Source organism: Solea solea, chromosome 21, assembly GCF_958295425.1.
Source record: "Solea solea chromosome 21, fSolSol10.1, whole genome shotgun sequence".
In the NCBI taxonomy this organism is placed as follows: Eukaryota; Metazoa; Chordata; class Actinopteri; order Pleuronectiformes; family Soleidae; genus Solea; species Solea solea.
In genome coordinates this window covers 3143678-3157254 of record NC_081154.1, presented here as the reverse complement: position 1 = coordinate 3157254, position 13577 = coordinate 3143678, and the positions used below count along the sequence as shown (strand labels likewise).

The 13577-nt window shown below is 48.1% G+C and overlaps 1 protein-coding gene across 3 annotated transcripts in view; it reads right to left on the bottom strand.

Annotated features, from left to right (window-relative positions):
• raraa (retinoic acid receptor, alpha a) overlaps positions 1–13577 on the bottom strand; it is a 124589-nt gene that overhangs the window by 25277 nt on the left and 85735 nt on the right. Inside the window, exon 1 of one of the 3 annotated variants that reach the window (XM_058620639.1) lies at positions 11463–12557. The exons of the other annotated variants lie outside the window; for them this stretch is intronic. Within the exon in view, the coding sequence (XP_058476622.1) occupies positions 11463–11637 (175 nt within the window). The 5' untranslated portion in view covers positions 11638–12557. Of the gene's footprint in view, positions 1–11462; positions 12558–13577 lie in introns of those variants that run through there. 3 annotated transcript variants of the gene reach the window in all.

Below are 13577 nucleotides of genomic sequence, written 5' to 3'. Positions count from 1 at the left end.
GGTGAGGTCGCAAGTGCAAGCGTGTGCGTGTGTGTGTTTGTGTGTTGAGCGACACCAAACACTGGTGGCTGGTTCTTTCCAAATCCAGAGCCCCGGTTAGGTTTGTCACTCCGTGTGCTTGTCAAAATGAGTAAGAGCCTAATAGTAAAACCCGCTTGTAATTTACCTCCGCCGTCAAGCCCCGGCAGGCTGATGTGCATTCCTCTACTGTACTTTGAAACCCACGATGACAACATTCGCCTTCATAAATTTCCTTCAGAGGACCGACGCCAGGTTTGCAGTCGAAAACGTATAATTGTGGATGTAAGTGAAGGTATTTGCAAAAGGTGTGGAAAAGAAGACGCAGCGAGAGGGTGATTATCCTGTCAGTAGGGAGTTTAAGCTCTCAGTGACGCTGGGACTTTGGGGGGGGGGGGGGGGTTACTAGGTCACAGCAGAGGTTAACGTGGCCTAAAGACCCCTAGGAGACAGCTGACATATTTAGAATAGGGAGACACGGAGGAAAACAAGGTAGCTGCACATCAATGAGACAGAATCAGGAACACTATGGACCCCCCCTGCATGAGAGGTGGCTGAATCCTTTAGCAGTCGCAGCATTAAAAATCTTAGCCTCAATACAGTGAGGCCAGCCGGTGCTCTTCTTTTCATGGCCCCTAATGATGACTGATGACACACGTTTGATTCAGCTGTCTGATGTGTAGCGTCGGGGGGCTCCTTAGTAGAAGATTTGGGCAGGGCAGGGGGAGACCGGGGAGACCGGGGAGACCGGGTGGGCGGAGAGAGGCAGATTCATTCGTCTTTAGTGTCGGCGCAAAAGCAAAAGCAAAAAAAACCAAACAGGAAAAAGTGCTTGTCGATAGCACATGAAGGTTAAGTCGGTGCCTGTGCTTAGGAGAAACGGCTGATGAAAGCAGGCAGCGTTATCAAAAGGGACACTGTGGGGTCTTTCCAGAATTTAATGAAGGATATGTTTAGCTCCATCTGCTGTGATTTGTGCTTTTCCCCTTCTTCATGAGTGTGTGTGTGTGTGTGTGTGTGTGCTTCCACAGACACTAATTTCCTGCATGAATCCCTGACCTTTCAGTGTAGCCTGGGGGGAGCCATTTGATCACAACACACTCCAATACCAGCACGCAGAAAAAAAACACACCATTTCCTGTGATGTGGCCGCCCACCAGTCCGTGGAGCGATTTCCCTGAGACAGTCTTGATATTCTCCTAAAATAAAAGGACTGTCTCTTCAAAGGAATGACTTTATTTCTAATATTAAGCATACAAACATTTCACTGACTCTAAAATTGGATAGTATTGGCAGAGCTAACGCCATCACTGGCTTATTGATTCTGTCACAGTTACCATTTATCACAATTTTTCCTTGTTTGGGTTGAGTTTTGGGTTGCGTTATATTCACGTAACCAAGACTTGTTTATATGACTCCAGCGTTGTTTGGTTCTGTGCAGAGACAGTGATACGACACCCAAGATACAATCCTATAAAAACAGGTACGTTAACCGATAATAGCCCGAGAGGTTTCGCTGGCAATGCCTTTGTTTTCCTGACAGCGAGTTTATAAGGAGCGTAAATCAAACATGATTTATCCATGTATACATACGTGTGTGTAAGCAAGTGTAAAGAGACAATACAAGTATTTGCATGTGCGCACAGGACCATGCCTCCTGTCTTCGCACACACTAGTAAGTGCCTGCCAAAAACAACGAGGGGAAGTAACCTGAGCCGTCAGGTAAGCCTGGTGTGAATGCTGCCACCTCTCCCTCCTCTATTCTTTCCCTCTTGGGTCCAGTTAACCCTGGCTGGCCTTTGCCGACTGCTCCGGCTCACGGCCTCGTGACCAGGGCCTCGTAATGACCCTCGGGGTGACTGGACGCTGTTTATTGCGGCGAACCAGGTTCGTCTGCAAACAGGAACGCACACTTCTCACAGTTACCATCACGCTAAGTGGGGCTCGTCAATTATTTAGCTCTTTCCAATGTATAATTCAAGCTCGGGGGGGGGGGGGGGGGGGGGGGGGCTGTCATGACACACACACAGGTGAGGAAACAGTACACGAATTTCAATTCATCGCACAGTGTAATACAGCACATCTGTGGGCCGCCGACATGACACAGGAGTGTCAATGGGAAAGAAGCTGGGGAAAGAGACGGATGCATATGTACGGGCAGAAGGTCGCCACAGGGGTGACGCAAAGACAAAACTGGTAAACAGAAAAATGGTCCTGCAGGAGAGGTCAAGAAGAAAGTCGAGTTACAGGAAGTCGGTATGTTTTCATGCACAGCTGCCATTCATCCATCCATCTTATACTGCTTTATCCTCCACATGAGGGTCACAGAGGGTACTGGTGCCAAAATCAGCTGACAAGGCGAAAGATGGAAAGATCACGGGGACACATTTAGAGACAAACAACCATTTCATTCAATCCAGAGTGTCCAATTTGCCTAATCCCCATACTGTATGTTTTTGGACTGTGGGGGGAAACTGGAGAACCTGGAGAGAACATGCAAACTCCATGCAGAAAGGCCCTTGTTCCGACTGGGTCGTGAACCCCCGGCTTTTCATGCTGCAAAGGCAAGTGCTAACCACTACACCAACCTTGTGGCCCAATTGCTGGGAAAGGTGTGTAATAGAAAAAGTGTGACGCAGCAATGAAGGAGCAGAGATATATATCTATCTTGATTTATAAACTACACTGAATTGACAGACTGGGCTTGGGAGAGAGCAGGAGATAAGGGAGAATCAGGGCGGAACATCAAAAGTATGAGAGGGCAGCTTCACAGTGCTATACACGGCCCCCCCCTCCTCACTTTGCTGAGTAGGCGTAGGTCCTTGGGGAACCACCGACGTTAATACAGTTATTAAGCCTCTCCACTGAAGCCTGCTCCACCTCACCAACCCCTCAGCATCAAGGAGCTCTCTGCCTGCCAGGCAGCGGGGCAAGCTCGCTTCCTTCCACAATGAGATCAAACAGTCCCAAGTAGGTCAGCTCAGGGGAAGATCGTGATGAAACTTCCCGCTGAGCATTCAGAGCAGGTGGGGTTGGGAATGTCAAGCCCAAGGAGCATCCCAGCAGGCTTTAGGGAATTTGGAGGGGTGGAGTTTGTGAGTCCTCCTTCCCTTCTTGCCTCTTTGCAGTCAGCTGACCAAGATTCCCATACATCTCCACCGGGTGTTGGGGATTACTGCCATGAAAGGCTTTAACTAGCATATGTGCGAGAGTAGTTTCTTCTCCAGGCAGCTTCTGGATGAATGAAGCCACAGATGCTGATTAAAGGTGAGCAGTAAAGGGGAAGACTAAGCTCGGTGACCAGGTTAAGGAGACGCACTATGAGCCGCATTTCCACGCATTGCCAGAAAACCTTCTCTCTGTGCAGGAGGGAAACTAATTGGTCACCACCGTGGCAGAGGTAGGTGTGTGGATGTGTGTGTGTCTAATTGCTGCATTACACCCATTTCATAATTCACACACCGAGGAAGGAAGTGGAGTGCTGTAGCCAAGAGGAGAACATTTGGGCAGCCATGCAGATTGCACGCAAACAGCAGGGTTTAAAAAAAAAGAAAACAAGCCAAACTTCACAATGATTTTAGAAGTGCTGCTATTCAACATCTTTAGGACAATGCACATTAAAAAAGAAACGGCTGCATCACTGACGGCATGCATGAAGTGTTTCTCGTCACGATACATGAGAGTGATGACTGGATGACGAGGAAAGGAAAGACAACAAATGGTGTGAGGTGCAAAATAGGACGGGGATATAGGTCATTCTGTACCAGACTGGATTCGCCAATGCTGGCCTGTCGACAGTCTCTGTATGCAGGCCAAGTCTCCATCAGTCATACTGGAACACTAATATTATTCAGCCGGCCAAACACTACACCCAACCCCACCCCCAAACCCACGCCCACCCCCACCAAAATACACACACGTCTACATTCACTTATTTCCTTGTTCTTTTCCTCCCATTCGCTCTCCTTGTTTTTTTGTTCAAAAGAAGAAAAGGGCAAAAATCCAGAGGCCAAAAATGACATTAAACCCCCATAAAAGGCTCCACAGAGATTATTGCATGGAAATACCAGCTCTCCTGAAACCTCCCTCTCTACACCACCCCCCTTCCTCCCTCCCTCTCATTTTCTTTCAGCTGAGAGGTGCTGACAGCCCAGACACAATAATCCAGCTCTATTGTAAACCCAGTACAGTTTCAGCAATGCTGCGCAAAAGGTTTCCCACGTAGGGTGCGAGGGTAGAGCAGGGTGTCACGCCGCGGCAGGGCCAAAGAACAGCACCGGGCCTGGTCCCAGTCACCACAGTGTGCCGTGCTACTTAACAAGTGTGGTACAGTAGCTGCCACCTTTTCCGTTAGTAAAAATACTAACACAATAGCAAGATGACTGGTTGAAGCACAGCACGAGCACGACTGACTTACAAATAATTTAGACATTCATTCGCAAGCACAAGCTGTGAACAAATGTCTTTCTTCCTTTGCACTTAACCAACCTCCCTCTGTGCTTTCTGCCAACAATATAAAAAATGCATTCCTCAGGTTACTGTTGAAAAAGATCTGGTGGAATAACAGAATGTGCCCACTTCATAGCTGCATATTTCCTTATCGGCACACCCAATTTTCCAATCTGTAGGAACATCCTCGTCAGCCGGGGCCTTTTGACAAAATGATGACTTGGAATGAGGAATCAACAAAGACGCTCCCGTGTCTTGTTTCATACAAAGAGGAGGGGTCAAGGGCTTTATCTCTTGAAAGGGCCACCAACTTCACCCTGCCCGGGTCGCCCCCTTAGCCGAGAGGGTTATGACATTTATTCTTTTTACAGAACAATGAGTGATCCTGGATATCTGACACCACTTAATCATTCTGATATCTACTGAGCAACTACCTCTCTCTCAGCTGCGGTACTTCACTAACAATGGCCGAGATAAGACGCTACAGGTCGCAAGCAGAGGTTAGTCAACGTACCGCAGAAACTCAAGGGCCTCTTGATATCACAACACACAGAGACTCTTTATTCACAACAAACAGGATTCCAATTGTTCCCGTGCCTCCTCATTTACCTCTCTTCCGCCGCACGTGTTCCGAGCTGCGCCGCTAAAGGGCATCTCTTAGTTCACACAATGCTAATATCGCAAACAGGGCTACAGAGAACAAGTGGCCCGTAACCCGAGCCTGTCTGCCTCCTTCAGTCTAACATGTTGTCCTATCCATCACGATCCAGCAGCAGTCTCTTCCTTCCCACCGTTGCTGTACTGCTGGCAGTCTATCTCATCCAGGTCCCAGGTGGGCCTTTAAGAGTCAAATGTCATAGAGCCAGGCTCCAGCCAGACATTTAATGAGTATGAAATGATTCAGAGGGGCTGTGGGAAAGAGGAGATAGTGGTGGCCAGACAGACTGAGCTGCGAGTCACCAAATGGGACCTGACTGAACCAGACTGAGCGGGCCTGGGCAACGATCAAAGACGAGAGGATACACAATATGGATATCTAAAGTTACTTTAGAAAGAACCTTCCATAAATCAAGACAAACAAAAAGGGTTTTTTCCCCCCTGCTCCAGAACGTGCACCCCGGGGAGCTGTTAAAAATACACCAACACCAGGTATTATGAAAGCCAAGCAAATAAGGACTCGCAGTAATTACAATAAGACGATGTGAAATGGTGAGACTTCTCTTTTATCTTTGGCGGTGGCCTGCTAGCTTTGTAACAAAAACACAACATCTGTAGCCAACGGGGACTTTGTTATTGTGCGCACAAATAAAAGAGATAGGTTTGGGAGATTCAGAGCTTCCCGTTTCTTCTCTCCCCTCTCTCACATGAAAACACAAACAAAAGCCCAAGCAGAACTCTTGCTCCTGAGTTATCAAAGCCGACAGAGACGGCAGCAACATGGTGCTATTTTCTGCCCAGACAGCAGGAGAGCTGCCAGGCTCCTGTATTTTTAGCATACTAACCTCTACCCTATTTTCTCGGGTATACCACTCTAGAAATAGTCCGGCATTACACTGTAATGCGTGCATGCGTGTAAGTTTGTGTGTGTGTGAACTACTTGAGGTGAACACACTTGTCAACCACGTGATGTTAACACAGATCCCCAGAGGGCAGCTGGGGATGAGTGTGCCGGTGGAAGCAGCAGCAGCAGTTCTGTGCTTTGGCCTAGAGCTAGTGGCCTGAGAGGGAAAGAGAGACATGAGACAAGAGAGGGAGAATGGCTGACTGCACAGGAAAAAGGTAGAGGTAGCCACTGGTCCTCTGCAACTGATGAAACAAGGCAACATTCCATGTAATCACTCTATGTATAGGAGGGCGTTGGCAAAAAAAAAAAAAACAGGCGTTGCAGGGCAGGAAATCTTGTAAAATATGAGGAAAAATTAGGGCAGGCAAGCATTAAAGATTAATCGTGAGGCTGACTGCCCCTGCTCGGGCTTGCCATGTGGGGAATGCCACCGTGGAGATGGTACACGCGGAGGGGAGATAAAGTGGAAAGAGAGAAAGGGGACACTTTGGGAATGAAAATGGCTCACAGATGAATTCCAGGGTGATGAATGTCCCCGGTTCAATACCCAGATGAATTTATGTGTGTTCCATTATGAGAGGAGTGGGGATGAAACATGGAGATAGGGTGTGGAGGGAGGGGGGGAGGAGGGGAGGAAGAAACAGAGAGAAAGAAGTAGAGAGAGAGAAAGAGAGTCTCGTCCTCAATGTGCTGCTGAGCTAGCCATGCAGAGCCCATAGAGAACAAGCCATCTGTAGAGATAAGTAAAGAAGTGATTACAACAGGCCCGGCTCAATTTCTGACAGTTGATGCTTGACTGCCTCTGAAGAGCTGAATTGATTTAAATGAAGAAGCTATGAATATTTTAAAGGGTAGATCCTCCCTTTAACCTGGACTGCCCCTCCCACTCACACACACACACACACACACACACACACACATGTATGTGTGGTGGACAGACACAGAGGAGAATGTAATTACTGGGTAAGATTAGAGCCCTATTGTGACAACATCTGCAATCGGCTGACTTATAGAAATCCTAATGAATCATTGACACCGCCTGGATATTTTTCTTTTCTTCGTTTATCAAACTGGGGCTTTGCTGTGTGCAAAAAACGAACCGGTGTAGAGCGCTCTGTGAGCGATGCCTCTGGCTAATTCTCTCTGTGGACAGACAAGCTGGGGCCCACTGGTGGGTCTGAGCATGTGTTCATGTGTAAACACTGCCCAGACAAAAAAACATGCTGAATCTGTGACATAATAAGTACGGAATGACACCGCAATGGGTCGCAACTGGGGTGGAACGAACGCCCCCAGCCGGCTACGGCATTGTTTTTGTGGAACAGTTGTGATCAAACAAAAACATGTCTCTCTTTATCTTCTGATAACCTTGAGGTGTGAGTAACATTCAAACCTCGGAGGACGTCTCTGTTTGGTAAACAATGGAATGTGTTTTAAAAAAAAAGAAAAAAAAAGGGCAGTGACGCTGAATGTCAGTGGCACAGTGCCATTTTGGGAGGGAGCGATGGCAGGTTGTGAAATGCTGCCCCGTGGCCTTTCCCAGGAGAGTTTCAGCAGCATTGCTGAACTCTGTTCACCCCGCCGAGATTTCAAACATACCTTGATGACAAAACGCGTTATTGATGTTCACCTGAAGGTGAAAGCAGGCCTGTTTCTGTGGACACACTCACACACAAACACACTTGATGTGGCATTCCGTGCACTCGGGCTCCTAAATCACTGTCGCCAATGAGCTGACAGGGGTGAGGCAGATGTGGAGCAATCCAAAGCCTGCGTGAAGCCCTCTTTCCTCTGCAGGAAGGATCAAGGACCATTGCTGTCTATCTATCCTGCCAGTTCCATCAAACTGGGATCAACAAAAATCCCAAAAGGAAAGGCCAATTTCCCTCAGCAGTCTGGCCATAAAAGCACGCATGAGTAAGTATGAAAGAAATATAATAAAGTTAAAGGGAGCTGGAAGTGACAAAGATCACCGCGGTGTCTTAAAAACCGAGGATTTGCATTACTGCTCTGTGTCAACAAAGCTGTAATTTCAAGAAAGTTGTAAGCAGCTTTGGCCAAGAAAGTTCCGAGTGGATTGATGAAGGGGAAAAAATGGACGGGCCTTTCCTCGTCGTGCCGTTTACGACAGCAAATCCTCTCCATTTTCAGCAACTGACAGAACTCCAGCCAACTCTGGGGACCGGACAGGCCTCACTCTGTTTATTCAACGTTGTTCATGTTTTTCCCCCAAATCTCAGCACACGCTTGCCAAATCCAATCTGCACAGATAAATAAGGGGGGGGGGGGGAGGGTTGAAGTGATATTCACAGTTCTTTCGCAAGGCCAAAATCAATGTGATGAACTGCACAGAGTCCAAATGCATCACCCACAGTTTTCCATGTTGCTGCCTAACAGCGCAAACAATTAGAGATGCTGTTGCGCTGCTGACTGATGCTGCAGTCAGAGGCCAGAAGACAAACCACATGTGTTCACGCTTCACCGGCAGACCTCAAACTTTTCACAAAGAAGAAAAAACAAAACACAACCCACACATTCCTCAAAAATGCTCCTGATTTTTAAAGCCCATCGCTCCAAAAAACAAAGAAATGACCATCTGTTTTTCCTTGGGCCTCGTCTTCCTGCAAAAGCAAAACAGACGGCCACAGTTTAGAAGACAACAAGTCTGATTAAGCTGCCAGTCACTGGGATTCTCAGACGACCGTCTTCAGGAGAAAAACTAGCTACAGCCCTCGATGAAAAAGAGCCTGGGAAAAAAACAAAAGAGCTTGACGCTTATGCACTGGTGAGCATTTGGGCCCTCCGTGCGATCCCTCATCCCTTCATACCCCCATTTTTTCTCCAGTGTGTGACAGTCATGTGAACACATTCTTTCATGCATGAGCCCATAATTTCTATACAGATTGTGACAGGCGCTGTGTAAGTAAGTAAGTAAGTAAGTCTGCGAGCCCTCTCGCCGGTAAAGTTTCAGCATTGTTTCTCTGCATATAAGCGGATTAGAAACGGCGCGTCGACACTCCCTACGACTGAGCAAACCTGTGCTGAAACCAGCGGGATATCAGCGGGGTTGCATTCCATGTAGTCAGAACTCAGAACGTCTGAGGTCAGGAGGCAATCCCCCCGCCACCCCCCTGCCCCCGAACTCGGATTTCCAACTCAGACACTCGTTATCGGCTGGTATCGCTAACTGCGGCTAGCCCGTGATAGGTTTACAGTAGTCAACTCGGACGCGACGTCACTCCCGCCGTAAAATGGAATGCGGCGCGACACCCAAACAACTTGGGTTACAGCATCTGTGAGGAATTAATAAAATCCAGGAAGTAACCTTTCAACGATCTGGACGCGAGCCCAACCACTTAATTAGTTCAGTGGGGCCATTTCAAGCCAGATTGAGTGCAGGGAAGATGTCACCGAGTGCACTGTTAAAGAGTCAGAGAGCTCTTCTGCAAAGCCCTTAATGAATAGTTAGATGCAGCGTGGAGAGGGTTGCAACAACAAGGAGGACCAAAAAGGAAAAAGCACAGAGGGGGTAAAAAAAAAAGAAAAAGAAGAAGTCAACTCCACCAGCAATCTGTTTCTTAAAACCCCCGCGCAGAGGATGAGACACCGTGAGACCACTGTCTGTGAGGTTAATATCATAAAATAAAGAGAGAGCCAGGAAAAGATAAAGCAGGCAGATGTTTTTGGGGAATTGCCTCGTTTAAGCCTGACTGGTTTGGATTCCTGCTTGAGAACAGGAGGTGGGGGGGGGGGGGGGGGGGGGGAGAAGCTCGGCTTTATCTGTTGTGTTGTTTTCTGCTCCTTCAAGCCCATGTGACCACACTAACGGATGTTGTGCCTATCGACTCCACAACCCCCCACCCATCTCCACCACCACCACCACCGCCGCTGCCTGGTTGTGCACTAAATTTTTTATTACATTCAAGCAGTAAAGCAAAGAGCAGATATGCCACCGCTATTCCCCCCCCCCCCCAGTCTACAACTCCTCCGTTGAGCAAAACAATGTGGAGTTGAGTAAGGGATCAGAGGTCTTTTCCTGGGCCTACCCCCCACGCACGCACACACACACACACACACACCTCCCGCCCCGACAAACTGTCTCTCGGACCAGCTCACATGGTTTGAATCAGTGCCGCTACTACGGCTTCTGGATGGACCGGTTTGATAAATGCTATCAATCTCGGTGCATTTTCAAAAATAAAGAAATAAATCCAAGAATTTCTAATCTGATTTGACTTGGAAAAACAAGCGGAAGGAAAAAAAAAGAAAGCACAGTTCTGTGTGTGTGTGTGTGTGTATGTGTGTGTGTGTGTTTGTGTGTGTGCAAAATCATCAGAAACTCCCGTCTTAAATTCCCCTTTGTCGTGTGTTTCTATAGACGGGAGACGAGGAGGAAATTGGCCCTTAAGAGCCTGTGGAGATTCCTGTCTTTTTACGCTCCTTCAGCTGTGAAAGACAACAGAGCTATCTCTTCTTCTTCTTCTTCTTCTTCTAAAAAAAAAAAGGGCCTGAGCTGGAGCTTTGTGCAGAGCCTCTGCTTTGAGGTGAAGAATGGGGGGGCGACGGCTTCTGTGATACTTTGTTGTCGTGTAATAAAACTCTCTCTATTATTATTATTATTATTATTAGTATTATTATTAGTATTATTATTACTGCGGCTGATTACAGTATCGGTGCACTGAGATCTCCCACGGCTGGCAGCTACACACCGACCAAAACCACTTCAACAACCTGAGTCTCAGACACAGGGTGGCATGCTATTTTTAGACGTGACACACAAATGTGGCATCCTCACTCCTAGGAAATACCAGCCAGCCAATGAAAGAAAAGATTAAATCATTCGTAAATGTTTGAAGCTTCAGTACAGACACAGACAGACAGACAGACAGACAGACAGACTGGGCTGCTCCAGGAACTGTGGGTGCAGATATCCAGATTACTAGAGGAGCTGATGGGATAAAACTGGCAGCAAAGTTTGATCTGATTAACGTTGGCATGGCTTGTTTGACAGGGAAAAAAAACAATCCCACACACTGGTTTGTATTTAGTGCATATTTGGTGGATAACATGACTTTGATCAGTGAGCTGCAGAGAGAGAGAGAGAGAGAGAGAGAGACAACAAACCTGTGCGCATAGTCAGGCAGAGAGGAGGCAGCAGAAAGTGGGTCAACTCTATATTATGCACATATGTGGCTCAGTGATGGGGAAAACATGCACCACTGTTTGCTGCACATTAAAGACGTTCAATTATTGAAATAACTGCACGGTGACACAGAAGTGAAGGCCTAAAATTAACGTTTTGGGGGCAAAAATCATGACATTGACACAAGCGGCACACTATGCACACAGACAGCAGCAGCAGCAGGGAGGTTTTAACTTTGACACAGATGAGGGGAAATGGGAGTTGAGGACGCAGGAGAAGGCAACCTACAGTGATTGGAGCCGTTCCAGTGCTGGTTCCTGATGGACGCGCTGTAGGGATGAGGCGCTCCAGGCACCAGTCCTTTCTCCGGGATCAAACATCCTCTGCTCTGGTTGTAGTAATCCATCATTAAAAACGGGTTCGGGCTGGGATTCAGTCCCACAACGTCCACACTCTCATACATTATACGACGCAGGACGACAGCAGGAGGATTATTGTTTTATTTTCTTTCTTTTTTAAGCCGAACTACTGTCGAGCCTTGTGGGTTTTCAGATCTCCACCAGAAACCGAGGAGGGGGAGTGGATGGGGAAACTGCATCAAAATCGAGGGGAAAGTGGTAAATCCAGACCCAGCAGGGACATTGGAGCGTTTGGCATCTTCACGCAAAGACGAAAATCGAGGAGTGAATCTGCGTCTGCGATTTAAAGAAAATAAAATAAAAATAAAAAAAGCCTAATCGGCTGCGCTCAGCTTGAAAATATAATTGAGCAGAACAGTCTGCAGCATGGTGTCCGATAAAGGAACTAGAAATAAAACAAATACAAATAAAATACGCTCTTAAAACGACGCGGATAACTTCAGCAGAATACCTCACTCCCCTTTGGCCTTGTTCACACACACTGCAAACATTTGAGGCTGAATCCGAGCCACAAAGAGAGAGGGAAACAATCCGGGTAAAATCCCCCCAAAAATACACAAGACAAATCTCCCAAGTCTGTGTCTAAAAAAACACAGAAACAAGACTGCGAAGCAAACACGGCGCAGGAACCGGAGAGGAAATCCCGTCCACTTGCAGTTTGTCCTTTACGTTGCGGTCGCTTGTCCCGTTTGCGCCCGCCGTGGGTGGACTCCTGTCAGCAGCGCCAAAGAACCGGTCTCCCTCCGTGCGCCGGGGCTCCAACAAGCGGCGGCTGCTCCTGACCCAGTGCCCGCTGCCCTCACATCCAGGTCCGCGTGAAACGCGCAGCGCCGACTCGTTCGTGTTTGGAGCGAGAGACGCCGAAATCATCCAGCAGCAGAGGCGCAGCGCGCAGCTTTCATGTTCTGCACAAATGTGACAAGACACAGCAGCTGAGCTGAGCGCCGTGGCTCCGCCTCCGCTCGGCTCGCTTTTCTTTTTTCTCTCTCGCTCCCCTCCACCTCCTTTCATGCGTCGCTCCTCCTCCGTTTAACCCCTTCAGAGACGTCAGTGTGGATCTCCCTCTCCCACACAACACACACACACACACACAAGGGGCCGTGCGTGAGGGAGGGAACCCGCTGCCCTCCCTCACATTTAGGGGGGGGGGGGGGGGGGGGCTTTAAAAAGTGATGTATTTGAGTTGAGTTATATAAGCTCAGTAATGAGTCTTCTAACAGAGTTCATGGGCACAATGAGTGAACCACCACTACACTATCTGTGACTTTTTTTCCTGGAAGTACCCCTCTATGTTCACACTCCACCTTCCAACTAATGCGACCCTCTCCCCCCATGCTCTCATCAGTCCCTACCCCTCCATTTTTTCCTTTCTTCCCCAGCCGCTGTCTCCCTAATTTGCCTAATGCTATGCGGCTGAACTTTTCCTGAACCCAGGGAAGTAGGCAGCCTCACCTCCTGGTGACCCACTGGCTGACTCGGATTCGCCTCTCTGGCTCGCTCTCGTCCCACATTATTCAACATTTCCCACCTTGTACACTCGGCGGAGCACCGTTGCGCTTGCCCAAGTTCTGCCCACAGAGGCGCCGCGGCTCACCCGGCACCACACATAAAGCAACAAAAGCAAAGTCACCCAGTCATGGTAACTGACACTTAACTTTTCTCACAGTGGAGGTCCAGCTGGAAGAAAGTGCAGGAAGTAGTTTCTTCTCTCCTCCTCCTCCTCCTCCTCCTCCACAGCTACTTTCACGTCCATAATTTAAAGTTATTACTCCACCTTTACTCTGCAACATTCCATGCAACATTGTTGCAACTTGTTTTTTTGAGAATATGCAGCTGTGTCATGAATGGGGCGCCGCGCCAGAGATAACATAGCAACCGTAATGATTTGAATATTTCAATGCAGGAAGAATGTGGCGCCAACTTTGGACAAACATTGTCTCGTCTCGTCGCCCGAATTCAGAAATCCCAAGAGCTTCACTATCTG